This window comes from Bufo bufo, chromosome 8 (assembly GCF_905171765.1).
Source record: "Bufo bufo chromosome 8, aBufBuf1.1, whole genome shotgun sequence".
In the NCBI taxonomy this organism is placed as follows: Eukaryota; Metazoa; Chordata; class Amphibia; order Anura; family Bufonidae; genus Bufo; species Bufo bufo.
In genome coordinates, this window is record NC_053396.1 from 62,549,195 (window position 1) to 62,566,536 (window position 17,342).

The following is a 17,342-nucleotide window of genomic DNA, read 5'->3' on the forward strand; positions in this document are numbered from 1 at the left end:
GGGAAAAACATTGTTTTCTGAATCTATTTAGCTTTTTTTACTTGCTCAATCTCCATGGTGTCACAAATTGCTCCAATTAAGGGGTCCAAATCTTCTGTGGAGAAGAAAAATATTCTCTTTTCTTCCACAACAAATGAATTTAAATGCTCTCCTTTCTCACGCTCTGCGAAAATAGCATCAGAGGAGTCTTCTGAATCAGAAAAGGATGATTCTCTGGCTCTTTTCCCAGATTTTTTTTCTTAGATAGAGATGCGGATAACCCAGACACGACAGACTGAACTTCCTCTTTCACCATGGACCTGATATCATTCAGGAGAACAGAAGACTATTGTGCAATTTTGGACGTACAAGATGGACAGACAGGCTTCTTAGGCTGGTTCTTGCTTCTTATTACAGACCATACATTAGAAAAGTACAGATTTTTTGTTTGATAACCACATCTTTCTCTCCCTGCCATAACGAAAGATGGGAATAAAATCAGTACTCAAAGAAGCCAACCATAAGTATAAGAATGGACCTATGTCCCAGATTACTCACTGTAGGCAGGGTTGATGACCTGGAGGTACAGGATTGCGGTCAATTGTTGAGAAAACAGACAGGACCTGCAATCCCGCTGCAGTGCACAAGTTCCGGAGTGCTGCCGCTTCTTATAAGTGCCGGTGGTGAGGGACACAACCAGAAGCTTAATCCCAGGAAATGAGTGCCCACTCAACAGTAAGGGCAGACATGCGTACATCAGCAGGCGCGTCGAAAGCCAGAACACAAGACAACCCCATAGACAAGAAAAAAGGGAGTATTGGTAAGCGGCCAAGATGCATGTGCATTCTCATAGCCAGCTGAAAGACCAATACTAACCTGATAAGCCAGAAGTGAAACCCAACATGGCGGGGATTGCGTGAAACACTTCCAGCCTATCCGCTTACACACAAGCAGATTATCCTGTTTTGAAGAAGGTAGGAAGCAACAGGCTTTGCCTTCTTCGACTGCAGTCCTCCTAATCCAAGAACAAGCACTGACCTGTGACTCTTCACATGCTTCATTCCAGACGGGGACAGGAAAAACACTGAGGAAGAGAGGTAGGAAGGAGCAATTTAAACACTCTGCATGTTATTCCTGTCCCTGATAAAGGCGGAGCTAACTCAAAGGGTGCCGTCAGGGAGACGACTAGGGAAATATGTTACTAAGAGTGACGTGGGGATTAACCCGGGCAACATATACCTGCTTATGATCATCATAACTATTTGTTGCACAACTAGAAGAGTATACAACTAATTACTACATACTGCCCACTATTAAAAACAAATACCTTAAGTGCATATACCATCAGCATATGTTTCATTCATTTTTGAACTTAGGAGCATACAGTGAAGACAAAGTGTCATTTTATAAGTGACATAGGCCCTGCACAGTTATTGATTACATCCCAGTACACCAATATCCCCATATGGCTAGTACTATATAATTTGTATGTCTAAGTTTAATTAAAAAGAATTCTGTATTATGGGATTTTTCTATTGGCTATTATTTTACTGGGGTTTTCAGTGAATTTATTGAATGTTAGTCATATAAATTTATTACATGAAGCCTTAAGAGCCGAAAAAACATTTTTAAAGAGTGAGTACAGTTTGCAGCTACTGTAAAATGTATCAAATGCAGATTGCACAACTGAAATAAGGTTACTACTAGAATAGCTGCCCCCTGCACCACCAATTACAGGTCAGGTGAATGATAAGGGTCCATTCACACGTCCGTAGAATGGGTCCGGCAACATTGCGGAACGGATCCCGATCTATTCATTTTCAATGGGGCTGGAAAAGATGCGGACAGCACACAGTGTGCTGTCCGCATACGCAATTCTGGTGTGCAACCCCGATCTTCCAGTCCTCGGCTCCCGAAAAAAATAGAACATGTCCTATTCTTGTCCGCAATAGCAGACAAGAATAGGCATTTCTATAGGGGTGCCGGCTCGGTGTATTGCGGATCTGCAAAACAAAACGGACGCGTGAATGGACCCTTAAAGTCTCCCTATACTTTTCATTGAATTTATGATTTTAAGTTGATAACCAAGGGAAGAAACAACATGTATATTACCAGTTCACCATTTTTACCTCTCTGTGCCGGTCCCTGTCTCTAGACTTCTCTCGCACCCAGTCAATAGTGTTAAAGTCTTCATAAGTCCCCACTCCAGGCACCTCTAAGAAGTCCATCACATTGCTCGTGCCATGTAAGCCGTTCCCATTATATGCAGTAAAACCTAGAAACATAATAAACAGTGTCATATTTATTCGTTTTCATACAGTGTCAAGGAGGGCTAAACCTAAAACTCTAACCTTGCACTAAATGTTGCTAATCGTGGAGTTAGAGCAGGAAACAGAGCTGCATGCAGCTCTAGGGAAGTAGCCGTTTACACATTGAATCCCACATTACTAACTGTCAAAGGGCTTGTCTCATCTCGCCACTGCTATGGTCCTGACCACCAGTTGGCTGGGAAACAGCAGAGCGCTCCAGCGCCGATTGTTTCAGTAGCTCCCACTGCAGTGCGCGGGAGCAACAGAAACAGCGTAGCACAGCAAGCAAAGAAACGGAATGCACACAGAAGCTATCCATTATTCACAGATCCTTTTTCTGTTGTACATTTTCTGTCCCTGACCTGATATGATCAGCAATGATTGGACAGTGTCAGACTCTGCAGGGACACACCTCCAACTGGTAACACCCAGACAGCAAAGAGTCATAAGGATAGATGCACCAGAATTGTCATTTTACATAGTTGTTAAGGTTGAAAAAAGGCAGTGTGGCCTAGCAAGCAATAGGAGCGGACGTGCAGAGAGGATCTCCCGCCGCCGTAATCCTATAAACAGCCTGAAACTCCTACTACCTGATTGTAGTGGACCCTAGATTCGGTCCTGTAAATACATAAGAGCTCTCTGGTACATGTTGCTGTGTGGAATGACATGGCCAAAAGTCGCAGACGCCTAAATCAAAAAGAGGGAAGCAGCGGCGAATCCCAAGATGGTGCCGAGGCTATGGCGCACATAAATGAAAATGCAGAGAGGCAGGGAGCAGTGACTGCTAAGCTGGAGAGGTTTGCCAGAAACTCTGTTGTCCCCGAACTCAATGCTGCCATGGAAGTCTCTGAGGGAGCACAGCTACCTACCAGCCTGGCTGACTGGGAAGGTCGGCTTGTACATGCATGTGGGAGCCTGCATCAACCATTAGCACGTCCACGGACGGCATGCCAGACATGGGTGAGGACAAGATGCCACCTGAAAGACTTCCTCCCATATCGGATGTATTTACAGCAGTTAAGCAATGCAACGCGGCGCTGCTTATCCAGAATACCCAGTTGGGTGGCATTAAGGAGGACATTTTTATTATTAGACATGACCTGCAAAATGTGGCGGAACGCACCACGGCTGTGGTAGAGAGAGTGAGTGTTCTTGAAGATGTTTTCCTGCCATTGCAAGCTGCATCACAGAAGCATGCTTAAGAGCTGGCAGCACTGTTTGCTAAAACAGACGATCTAGAGAACAGGCTAAGGTGCAATAATTTTCGCCTGGTTGGAGTTCCTGAAAAAGTTGAAGGCAATAATCCAGATACATACTTTGAGACATGGCTGAGCCAAACATAGAAACAAAGAATGTGTCGGCAGATAAGAACCATTTGGCCCATCTAGTCTGCCCAATATACTGAAGACTATGAATAGCCCTTTGCCTTATCTTATATGAAGGATGGCCTTATGCTTATCCCATGCATGCTTAAACGCCTTCACTTTAACATTTTGGAAAGACGCGCTATCTAGTATGTTCGCGGTGGAGAGGGCGCATAGAGTCCCCACCAGACCGGGACCACCTCCTACACCAGTTTTGATTAAAATCATCGATTATAAGGATCGGGATGTGATTCTCCACAAAGCCAGAGAAAACCCTGACCTGGAGATTAATAACGCTCGATTGTCACTGTTCCCGGACTACTCAGTGGAAGCTCAGAAGAGGAGGGCGTTGTTCCTGGACATTAAAGGGGTTATCCGAGTTAATAAAAAAAAAAAAAAAAAAAAAACACTTAAAATCCATCAGGATATACATATAATTTGGTTAAGCTTGATTTCATCAAGTTAAAACCCATATTTGCACCTTTTCATGGTCCTGTCATTGCTGTGTTTACATGCTGAAGTACAAGGTGAGGGGGCGTATAACAACAAAGCCTGAACTCTGCCTCATGAATATTTCTGGGCGTGAACAACCTCACCTTCCCCGCCCCCCGCTCTGCACTTTGCATAAAAATAAATAAATACACACACAGGGCAGAAGATCTTCCTGTCACATTGCAGCTGCACAGTGTAAGGCTACTTTCACACTAGCGTTCGGAGCGGATCCGTCTGATGTTTCATCAGGCGGATCCGCTCCGATAATGCAGACGTTTGCATCCGTTCAGAACGGATCCGTCTGCATTATAACTTAGAAAATTTTCTAAGTCTGAAAGTAGCCTGAGCGGATCCGTTCAGACTTTACATTGAAAGTCAATGGGGACGGATCTGTTTGAAGATTGAGCCATATTGTGTCATCTTCAAGCGGATCCGTCCCCATTGACTTACATTGTAAGTCTGGACGGATCCGCTGCAAGCAGCGTTCAGGTGTCCGCTCACTGAGCGCTGGCAGGCGGATGCATTCTCAGCGGATCCGCCTCCACTGAGAATGCATTAGGGCCAGACGGATGCGTTCGGGGTCGCTCGTGAGCCCCTTCAAACGGAGCTCACGAGCGGACACCCGAACGCTAGTGTGAAAGTAGCCTAAGTTATGTTATTTTACATACATTTCTTTCATGTTTGGTTTTGTTTCTAGTCTAAAAATTTTCTTTCTGTTATTACAGTATATCAAGGAGGACGTATTTGCACTAATTCCAAATTCCGTCACCATAGAAAATGAATGGGTCCGCACCCTTTCCGCAAAATTGCAGAACAAATGTGGACCCATTTGCGGATGTGTGAATGGAGCCTAAGGGTACTTTCACACTAGAGGCAGGATCAAACCAACAGGCTGTTCACCCTGTCGGATCCGGCCAGCCGCTATTTTGCCGTGCCGCTGGACTGCCGCTCTGTCCCCATTGACTATAAAGGGGACGGTGGTGGAGCTATGGCGCAGCACGGCAGTGCACAGCGAGCGGCCACTTGACTAAAAGTCCTGGATTTTCGACTTTTTATGGTACTTTCACACTAGCGTTAGTGTGATCCGGCAGGCAGTTCCATCGTCGGAGCTGCCCGTCGGATCCGCCAATCAGTGCGACAACTGACAGCATTTGTAGACGGATCCAGGTGCGGATCCGTCTAGAAATGCATTGCAATAACGGATCCGTCTATCCACTTGTCATGTCGATGGACGGATCCCTCTTGCAGTCTTTTTCACATCTTTCATGTTCTGCGCATGCGCAGACCGGAAGGGCGGATCCGTCCTTCAGTTGTTTTGCAACGCCGGATCCGCACGGCAGCTCCGTCGTCAGAGCTGCGTGCCTGCTGGATGCGCCGATCAGTGTGACAAGTGACAGCATTTGTAGACGGATCCAGGTGCAGATCCGTCTAGAAATGAATTGCAATAACGGATCCGTCCAGCGGCACCGTCAAATAGCGGCAGGGCGGATCCGACAGGGTGAACAGCCTGTCGGATACGTCCTGCCGCTAGTGTGAAAATATCATTAGCATTATCTGTATCTAAGCAATATCTATATTATTCAAATATATTCAATATGGATATTGCTTAGATAAATCCATATATTGGTGGCAGATAAGGATTTTATATAGCTGAATAATGATGATGATAATAATGATGGCCAATAATTTATTTATATTTCCCAGGGGGTGTTGAATGTGTACTAGTGTGGGGGGGGACCAGGGCTGTAATAACGATCCCCAGATGCAGAGGGGAACGTTTACAAACTGGCACCTCTAGCCCCAGTGAATGCAGGAGGGACAAACATACCCTGTGCTGCTGGAGAAGAGATCGCATAGCAGAGCCGAGGCAGTGACAAGAGCTGGAGGGGGGAGGGCACCAGAGTCTCGTTTACACAGCCTGGACACTCCCTCAAGCAGGGAAAAGGCTGTAAACGAAATGTCACCAGCAGAGCAGGGTTACTGACGTCAGGTGTAACATGACCCTGAACTGAACTGGCCAAACAGTGATAGATAGGTAATGAAAGTGATTTTAAGAATCTTTCACTGGTCTACAATAAATGCAATTAGAATAGATTTATTTAAGTCGGATAACCCCTTTAAAAGAAGATTGCACCCGTTGCAAGTCCCCTATTCTATGGTTTACTTAGCCAGACTCCAAGTTGTGGCACACGGGACTACTACATTTCTAGAAACACCAAAAAAGGCCCTGTGGTAGCTGGGTGCCCAGTAAAAGCACCTTCGCCAAGCTGATCCTGACTGACCAGTGACTATGCATAATCTGTGTGCCTTGTAGACATTGTGGGCAAAGGGTAGTGAAGTGGGGGCATAGTTCCTTGGACAGACATGTCATCTACACATATATATAGCGGCAAAGGGTCCATCTGAATGTTTGTATTCTGCAAGTCTGCAGCAGTTATAATATGGCTGAGAGTTCACATTTGCTGAGAGTCTGGTTTAGTTTTTGTTAAACTGTGGGTAGTAGGGATTCATCATCCTGCTTGCGGCGGGCCTGGATGCCAAAGATAGTGACCAGGGCTTAACTCTCGCATAATCACTGTCTCTGACTCCTGCTGACAGCGCCATCAAAAAGGTTCATTCTATTTCTTCTTCTGCAAACGATACCTCTCCCCGACGATTGCTTCAAAGGCACGGGGCTGGAACCTAGGCAGCAGCGCAGGCACCCCGCATGCTGATCGGGCAAATCAGCACAAGCTACATATAGGTGTTGTGACTCATCACATCATCATCTGGTAAGAGTTTTCACCTACCTTTTTTTACTAATCATCTTACTATACCACACATGAGGCTCTGCCTCCTATCTCTCTTTTATCTTCGCATAATCAGTGAGAGGCATTTTATATATGTACAACTTCTTGTTTTACTATGTTACACTGTTTTATATCTCTTCCATCACTGTTTGCTGGGTGATGATCTCCGCACCTCTCGCGAGAGAGTTGGATATAGCCATTTGTATTTTTCATATTTGGTGTTCTCCGTGTGACTTTGTTCTGGTTAGTAAGGAGGGGGTATCATCTCATTGGTCAGGAGATGTATATATTGGTATCATGGGAACTATAAACTAGGTTCCCTGGAATGTCACACCTGGTTCACACCTGAGCGTTTTACAGCGCGTTCCTACACGCTGTAAAACGATCAACAGGCGAGAACCCATGTTTCCCTATGGGCATGGTTCTCACCTGCGCGTTTTACAGCGCGTACAAACGCGCTGTAAAACGCCCTACGCCCAAAGAAGTACAGGAGCTTCTTTGGGGCGTATTGTCAAACGTTCGCGCCCATAGACTTCAAGGGGAACGCGGCAAAATGGACGTTTGCGCGTTTCCGTCTTAAAAACACACGTACGGACGCGCATTTCGCACATGGCAACAGGCACACAGACTACACCCAGGTGACCACATGGCTGTTTTTCATTGGACGCCTCTGTGGTCAACCGCAAGAATACGCGTACGACGTGCGTTTCCCATTTCCAAAAACGCACTGTAATACGCCCCAAAAGCTTCTGACAAAAACGTGCATAAAACGTGCGTATCAAATACGCTCAAGTGTTAACCAGGCCTCAGAGGTTTTTGGGACTCCACCAAACTCAAAGCAGTATTTGATCAGTTGAAAATCACTACCACCCTCTATTGTGGGTCTGTAAGAAACACAAATGACTCTGGATACTCTACAGTGGCTGGGTAGAAGATGCATGGAATGGGCATATCACTCAGTCCATTCAGTGTACTCGGGGGGGGGGGGGGGGTGTCTTCATCTGTAAAGATGTGCCTTTCCGACTGCATAAGTCTCAGACTGATGTTTTTATACCCCTGCCGTTCTCTAGCTCGGTAATAACTAGGGCACTGGCGTTCACTGCTGAGCTATCACACCTGTCTATACTGCTTCTGAGGGATTATAACAACTATGCGGATGTTGTATTGGATATGTTTCTTGTGCGGCAGCCTCTCCATTTGGGAGGCTGTTGGAAGAGCTGGGATTGGTGGAGAAATCCAAATGAACGATGCTAGTCATGTGCCTCTGGAACATATGCCTAGCTCTCCCACATCGATTTAGCGTTGCGCAACCAGGCAGTGTTACCATGGGTCTCCCAGGCTTCCTATGCCCCCAGTGTGATATCAGACCATTCTATTATATCCATCAGTTTGTGTATGGAAAGGGCACGGAGACCGGGATATAGAGGCTGGAAGCTAAATCCATTCTGGATCAGCCTGGTAAACATGATGGAAGTTCGGAAGTGAGGGAACTACTACAGTTTAATGAACGCTCAGTCAGACTGGGAGTAGTATGGGATATGCTGAAAAACCGTAATTAGACTTACCGGTAATTCTGTTTCCTTGAATCCACCATGACTGCTACGGATGAGATTGAACCCTTGTCCTGTAGGGGCAGGAGATATACAGAGAGAGAGTTTAAGAAGCCCCCACCCACTCTCACCCTCAGTGTGTACCAGATACCAAAGTGGGTGTGTAATATAAATATATTTTTATATATATATATATATTTTTTTTTTTTATTATCCTCCTCATAATATATACTATACTTTATGGGAGGGAATATATGATCCGTCATGGTGGATTTAAGGAAACAGAATTACCGGTAAGTCCAATAACGGTTTTTCCATTTCATCCACCATGACGGCTACGGATGAGAACTAACAGATTACTAAAGCAGAAAAGTTCAGGCGATAGTGTCTAATGAAAGTATTAATGCTAAACCAGATTGCAGCCCTGCATATCTAATAGAGAGATACCCCAGCTTTTTCTGCCCAGGAGGAGGCCATAGCCCTAGTAGAATGGGCCTCAATTCCCATGGGACATGTCTGACCCAATAGGGTATAACAGTAAGCAATAGTTGTTTTTATCCATCGCCCTATGGATGTCTTGGAAAGCTTTTTCCCTTTATTTTTTCACGCAAATTTTATTAACAGATTATCCTTCCTAAAGGGTTCTGTAGCTTTAAGGTACTGGATAATTAATTGTCTCCAGAACATCTACATCCAGAAGATGCTGCCATTTTTCTTCCATGGGATCCTTTAGATCAATGCAGAAGGAAGGTAAAATAATTTCCTGGTCCCCATGGAAATTTGAAACTACTTTCGGGAGAAAACCCGGATCTAGTCGCAATACAACTCTAATCAGGAAAAACTGATAGATATGGTTCTTTACATGACAAGTCCTGGATTTCTTTTATGCGCCTAGCGGATGTAATTGCTATTAAAAAAGTTGTCTTAAGAGAGGTTTTAAGGAAATTTCTGTTACTGAGGCAAATAGAGAATTTGTCAACCCATTAAGGACTAGATTTAGGTCCCATAGCGGAGTGTTATGTTTTAGGGAAGGTCTAAGTCTAGAAGCGGCTTTAATAAATCTTCTAATCCATCTATGGTTCGCTAGTTTAGTATCCTAGAAAGCCCCCAGGGCTATTTGCACCTTCAAAGTACTAGGCCTGTTTGTAAAAATTCCAAGATCTTTTGTATGGAAGGAGATGATATAGCGGGAGAGACTTGAACAGCCATGAGTAGTACTTTTTCCAGAATTTTAGATAAATGGCGTCCGTCGCTTTTAAGGTATTGATAACTTTATCGGAAAGGCCCTTACTCCTTAGGATCTCGCTTTTAGGATCCAGGCGGATAGTTTGAAGAGACCTGGGTTCTGATGTAAGATTGGTCCCTGTGAGAGAATATCCTTCTGAAAAAGGTATCTGCCATGGATCGTCCAAGGATACGTTTTTCAGGATGGAGAACCAGGTTCTCTTGGGCCAATATGAGGTAATTAGTATCATTGTTACTGGGTCTGTGAGGATTTTCTGAAGAACCCTGGGGATTAATGCACATGGAGGGAAAGCATATGCAAGATTCCAGTTCCATTTTACCGAGAAGGCGCCTACTGCCCACGGATTTTCCCTGGGGTTCAGGGAGCAAAACCGGTTGACCTTTGTATTTCTTTTTGAGGCGTATAAGTCTATTTGTGGTTATTAATTTCTGAAATATGTCTGGATTTAAGGACCATTCCCCTGGGTCTAGAGTCTGTCTGTTTAGAAAATCTGCTTCTGTATTTTCTGATCCCTTCAAATGAATGGATGTGATAGAGATGGAACATTTTTTTCTGCCCAAGAGAGAAAAAAAATCTGTTAGGGTTCTTAATATTTGGGACCTTGTGCCTCCTTGATGCTTCAGGTGTTTTTTGCTTAATAAACTCAGATTTAATTTTAGAGTTTCCCAGACCGCCCTTAACTTGTTATTTGACGATTCGTTTTTTATTTCTTCTGGCCACTTCCCTTGCCAGCTTGAGGAGGCCACCGTTGCACCCCATCCTGTTGCGCTTGCGTCTGTTACAATTTGTATTCCTGGTTCTTTTTGCCAGATTACCCCACTGGCTAGGTTGGTTTCCATCTTCCACCAATTTAAATCTAGTTTTATTTGTAGTGGGATTTTTATTATCACGTCTAAGGAGGACTGATCTTTGTTCCAATTGTTTAATATCCAGGATTGTATGGTCCTGGTGTGGGCTTGGCTCCAGGCAACCGCTGTTATGCAGGAGGTCATGAGACCAAAGATGCTCATAGCGTACCTGATCGAGGTGCTGTCTTGAGTTTGGAATTTTCCTATTTTCCCTACAATGTCTTTTATTTTTTCCTAAGGTAATGATGACTTCTTAGCAACAGAGTCTAGCATCACCCAGAGGAATCTTCTGTTGGGTGACAGAATTAGGGAAGATTTTTTTATATTTATCAGTCAACCCAAGTTGGAATGTTTCTGTAGGAAGTTTGGCATTTTTGTGGCCATTTCTGCTTCTGAATTTCCCAGTAGAAGGAAATCGTCTAGGTATGGAAAGATTACCAGTCCCTCTTTCCTGAGGGAGGGTAACATCTCCACTACCAGTTTCGCGAATACCCTTGGTGCGGATGAAATGCCAAAGGGGAGGGTGCAGAACTGAAAATGGTGTATTATGTGATCTGGGCTTTGTGACATCATACAAAAGGGTGAATATATATTTACATTGACCTTCTGTCTGTATAAGGAACTGTTCCTAGTCAGCACTATTGTAGCTTGTAAAGGGAGATGTCTGACTCAGGAGGATATATGCACCTTATAATAGATGGGATAGTTGGACACAATTCCCCCTGGGATTGGAGTAAGGTCCCCTCTATAAGCACTATAGAGCCTCCGAATACGCCGGCTGGAAATTATAAATTAAATACTGAGGCAGGCATAGACACAATGTGGGAAGAAATTAAGTGTGAAATGGAGAGGTGTTTTCAGACTAGGTCCTCATTGCCAACTGCTGTAGCCTGTAAACAAAAATCAGGAGAGTCTGTTATAGACTTTTGGAAGAGGTTCAATGAAGTTTGGACTCTGGAGGCAGGAATGAGCAGGCAACATGCCCCAAATGATACCCAAGCTCAAGGCACCCAACCTTACCCACAAGCTCAGATCTGGGATCTTCCCCCACCACTGCCACAGCCCCAGAATAATACCCCTCGTTTTCCGGTAGCCTGGGGGCAGCAGACATCGCAATGAGGATGCCCGGGGGACAGTATCCCAGCATTGGATAAGGAAAGGATGGCCATGGGGGCTGATCATCTTCTGATGGCACTGAGACCATGCTGTCTGTCTGAATGTATAGCAGGGGAGACACATGGAGACTGATGATGGCAAATGCCACATGGGTTTGATCTGATGGCACTGGCTCACTGCTGGGGGACCCATGTCGGTTGATGTGTCCCCCAGTGAGCCAGTGCCATCAGATCAGCCTCTGGTAATTGTGGATATGTTCTCTAGATGGCCGGAGGTCTTTCCTACTACCAATGAAACCACACAAATTGTGGTAAAAATTTTGTTACAAGAGATCATCCCCAGATGGGGGTGTCCTGTTCAAATTGACTCAGATAATGGCCCAGCTTTTGCGTCCAGGGTATGTAAGGAGCTTTCCAAAGCCTTAAGGATTGACTGGAAGTTTCATCTTCCTTATAACCCGCAGAGTTCAGGGGTAGTAGAAAGAATGAATAGAACAATTAAAGGGAAAATAAGGAAAATTACTGGAGGCACATTCACTAATTGGAAAAAGTTCTTGCCTATAGCCCTAGCAGAAATTAGGATGCAGCCTAATAAGAATACTGGTTACTCACCATTTGAGGTCCTAATGGAAAGACCCTTCCCCACCCCTTGGGGTCCAAAGGCCCCTGTGATAGAAAAAGGGGATCTAGAAGTAGTACAGGTAGAATATGTGAGGAAACTTGTAGAAACTTTAGATCAAATTGAACGAGATGTTGCTCGTGCCTCTCCTTTCTCTCCACAGGAACCTACGCATCCTTTCCAACCAGGAGACGTGGTGATAGTCCAGCGCCTGGCAAAAGGACGAAAACAGACTGAGTTCCCGTTTAGACCACCCACCCGAGTGGTAGCAGTCAAGATTCTTACAGAAGAGGCTCCAATCTGGATTCACGCTAGCAGAGTGAAAAGGGTCCCTGGAGGCTTCTTCTCCGGTGACAGACAAAGAGGGTGAAGCAGGTGTGAATTCCCTGAACAAAGAGGGGAGCTCAGAAGAAGTTTCCCTGAAAAGTGCCTTGTCACAGGCTGAAGATGATGACCCCACAATATTCTGGGAGATTTGTTTGTCTGCTGATAATTATTATTAATCTTTGCGTTTTCTTGCCAGTCTGGCTTATTACTACATGTATTTATCACCCAGAGGAGAGGAGTTTCTTCTGCGGTGCACCAAATAATCGGCCAGTATATAAAAGAGCTCAGGAGCAAGATCCCTTTGCTCCCGTCCCCTTTTATTCTGAACAGAATAGCATAGTCAGAATGGCAAATGCCCTAAATGTTAGTTCATTGTGCCTTAAAGACTTACATAGCCCACAGGATCTTATACAAACATGTGTTATTGCTGTGCCTACACCCGATGAATCCCTCCTTGAAGTCTGGTCGATGGCTAACAATACACAATCTTTTATTCCCTTGTATGACCTCTGTGGGGAGTGCCAGAAATTAGGAAATAGCAGGGATAATCTTAGAATAACTACTATTAGCGTGACTGCAGCAGAGACTTGTTTTACCTTTTCCCAGGATATGACTTTATATTGTGATAATAGAGACATAAAAATTGAATTACCTAAGAATAGTGTATAGGATTATATTGACGACACCTGTAAAAAGAATAGTAGGCTTGCTAGCTCCCTGAATAATTCCATGAGTTGTAATAAGACCCTTGTGACTCCCAGTTTTATCTATAATATAATGCTGATTTTTTTGATTTAAATCAGATCTTTTTTATTTAAATCGGATTTTATTTTATATAAAATGCTTTTTGAGGAAAATATATTACCATCCAAAGGTTATTCCATCATGAAATAAAGATTCGTTTTTTAATTATGTAGAATAAGGCTGTACGTGGACTCCCATATTGTTGAATGGATTAGGCAGTGGCTGAGGGACAGACAACAGATGGTTGTCGTCAATGGAGTATATTCAGACCATAGTCTTGGTAGTGGTACCAGTGGGGTAACTCAGGGATCTGTTCTGGGACCCATATTGTTTAATATATATTGCAGAAGGCCTCAATGGTTCAATGGTAAGGTGTGTCTTTTTTCTGATGACACAAAGATTTGTAACAGGGTGGAAGTTCCTAGGGGGAGACACCAAATGGAAAAGGATTTAGGAAAACTAGAGGAATGGTCAAAAATCTGGCAACTAAAATTTAATGTTTAATGTTTACGCCCCAAGATAATGCACCTGGGGCGTAAAAACCCAAGAGCAGAATATAAAATCAGTGATACAGTCCTAACCTCAGTATCTGAGGAAAGGGATTTAGGGGTCATTATTTCAGAAGACTTAAAAGGTAGGCAGACAATGTCATAGAGCAGCAGGAAATGCTAGCAGAATGTATAGGGAGAGGAATTACCAGTAGAAGGAGTGAGGTGCTCATGCCGCTCTACAGAGCACTAGTGAGACCTCATCTGGAGTATTGTTCTCAGTACTGGAGACCATATCTCCAGAAGGATATTGATACTTTGGAGAGAGTTCAGAGAAGAGCTACTAAACTGGTACATGGATTGCAGGACAAAGCTTACCAGGAAAGATTAAAGGACCTTAACATGTATAGCTTGGAAGAAAGACGAGACAGAGGGGATATGATAGAAACTTTTAAATACAGGGAATCAACAAGGTAAAAGAGGAGAGAATATTTAAAAGAAGAAAAACTGCTACAAGAGGACATAGTACTTTTAAACCTTTGCCCCTCTAATTTAAAACTATCAGGAAGTATTACTTTACTGAGAGAGTAGTGGATGCATGGAATAGCCTTCCTGCAGAAGTGGTAGCTGCAAATACAGTGAAAGAGTTTAAGCATGCATGGGATAGGCATAAGGCCATCCTTCATATAAGATAGGGCCATAGTATTCAGTATATTGGGCAGACTAGATGGGCTGAATGTTTCTTATCTGCCGACACATTCTATGTTTCTATATGTGTAATTTTTTTGGTAAATAAATTCCATTAATCCATTCACAATGTCATGCTCTTCCAGAGGTTTTTGTAAGATTATTGGGCAGTTTCTCTGCCTACAAGATATTATCACAGATGCTTGGTTTACTTTTGCAGTTCTCAAAACTGAATTTGACTCAGCAGAGATCACATGCCTCTTCTTCACAGCAAAAATGTTATAACATTAACAGAGTTGAGAAAAATACCTTAATCCTAACTTCTACAAACCTATGAATGCAGAATCAACCTAATCAAACTAATATGAAAAGTTGTTTAAATGTTCATCTACTTGCATATTATAAGTTATACCAGCAAGAATTAGTCTATGTAGAAAACTATGATTTAAATCAAGCCTTACTGACTAGTGATTTAAATCGTGATTTAAAGGGCTTCTGTCACCCCACTAAACCTTTTTTTTTTTTTTGCTTACTTATAATCCCCACACTGCGATTTATGCCTACATAATCAAATTAATCATTTTGGTCCTGTAGATTTTGTTTAAAACATGCTTTTAAAATATGCAAATTACCTTGCTACCAGCAAGTAGGGCGGCTACTTGCTGGTAGCAGCCGCATCCTCCGATCCTAAAGACGCCCCCTCCGCATTGTGATTGACAGGGCCAGCGGACGGGATCTTTCTCTGCTGGCTTTGCCTGTTAGCATTCAAAATCTGGCCCCTGCGCCGCGGCCGTACCTCTCAGTGCGCCTGCGCTGATTTAAGACAGGTACGCCCGCGGCGCAGGCGCCAGATTTTGAATGCTAACAGGCAAAGGCAGCAGAGAACGATTCCGTTCCCTGGCCCTGTCAATCACAATGCGGAGGGGGCGTCTTTAGGATCGGAGGATGCGGCTGCTACCAGCAAGTAGCCGCCCTACTTGCTGGTAGTAAGGTAATTTCCATATTTTAAAAGCATCTTTTAACCACTTCCCATCTGGGCCCTTTGCCCCCTTCCTGACCAGGCCAAATTTTGCAAAACTGACATATCTCACTTTATGTGGTAATAACTTTGGAACGCCTTTATTTATCCAAGTCATTCAGAGATTGTTTTCTCGTGACACATTGTACTTCATGATAGTCATAAATTTGAGTCAAAATATTTCACCTTTATTTATGAAAAAATCCCAAATTTACCCAAAAATTTGAAAAATTCGCAATTTTCTAAATTTCAATTTCTCTGCTTTTAAAACAGAAAGTGATACCTCATAAAATATTTATTATTTAACATTCCCCATATGTCTACTTTATGTTGGCATCATTTTGGAAATGTCATTTTATTTTTTTAGGACGTTAGAAGGCTTAGAAGTTTAGAAGCAATTCTTCAAATTTTTAAGAAAATTGCCAAAACCCACTTTATAAGGACCAGTTCAGGTCTGAAGTCACTTTGTGGGGCCTACATAGTGGATACCCCCATAAATGACCCCATTGTAGAAACTACACCCCTCAAGGTATTCAAAACCGATTTTACAAACTTTGTTAACCCTTTAGGCGTTCCACAAGAATTAAAGGAAAATGGAGATCAAATTTTTAAATTTCACTTTTTTGGCAGATTTTCCATTTTAATCAATTTTTTTCTTTAACACATCGATGGTTAACAGCCAAACAAAACTCAATATTTATTACCCAGATTCTGCGGTTTACAGAAACACCCCACATGTGGTCGTAAACTGCTGTATGGGCACACGGCAGGGCGCAGAAGAAAAGGAACTCCACATGGTTTTTAGATGCCATGTCCCATTTGAAGCCCCCTGATGCACCCTTACAGTAGAAACTCCCAAGAAGTGACCCCATTTTGGAAACTAGGGGATAAGGTGCCAGTTTTATTAGTACTATTTTTGGGTACATTATAACACTTTATGGGGCAAGGTGACCAAAAAATTGGTTGTTTTAGCACAGTTTCTATTTATTTATTTTTACAGCGTTCACCTGGGGGGTTCAGTCAAGTGACATTTTTATAGAGCAGATTGTTACGGACGTGGCGATACCTAATATGTATACTTTTTCTCATTTATTAAAGTTTTACACAATAATAGCATTTTTGAAACCAAAAAATTATGTTTTAATGTGTCCATGTTCTGAGAGCTATATTTTTTTTATTTTTTGAGAGATTTTCTTATGTAGGGGCTCATTTTTTGCGGGATGAGGTGACGGTTTTATTGGTACTATTTTGTGGGACATACGCGTTTTTGATCACTTGGTGTTGCACCTTTTGTGATGCAAGGTGACAAAAATTGCTTGTTTTGACACAGTTTTTTTTATTTTATTTTTTACGGTGTTCACCCGAGGGGTTAGGTCATGTGATATTTTTATAGAGCTGGTTTTTACGGACGCGGCAATACTAAATATGTCTATTTTATTTTATTTTTTCTATTTTTAATTTTTTTTTTTATTCCTTACTTGGGATTTTTTTTTTTTTTTACATGTGAAACTTTTTTTTATTTTATTTTTTCAACCCTTTATTTTATTTTTATTTTATTTTACACTTTTCGTCCCCCATAAGGTCATACAAGACCTCTGGGGGACATTTACTTCACTTTTTAATTTTTTTTACACTGTTGATTTCTCCTGTAACTGGGGCTGACATAGTAGCCCCAGTTACAGGACAAATGCACCCCTATAGAGGCTGTACAGCAGCAATCCAGCGCTGTACAGCCTCACAGCAGGGCTGATCGAGGTCTCTGAGAGA

At 43.0% G+C, this 17,342-nt stretch overlaps 1 protein-coding gene across 4 annotated transcripts in view; it reads right to left on the bottom strand.

Moving 5' to 3' along the window:
- The window catches only part of LOC120977987 (H(+)/Cl(-) exchange transporter 5), a 216,644-nt gene that overhangs the window by 155,952 nt on the left and 43,350 nt on the right, over window positions 1-17,342 (bottom strand). For all 4 annotated transcript variants that reach the window (XM_040406194.1, XM_040406193.1, XM_040406195.1 and 1 more), the window contains exon 3: window positions 2,109-2,254. In XM_040406194.1, coding sequence (XP_040262128.1) covers window positions 2,109-2,254 — 146 coding nt within the window. The remainder of the gene's footprint in view (window positions 1-2,108; window positions 2,255-17,342) is intronic.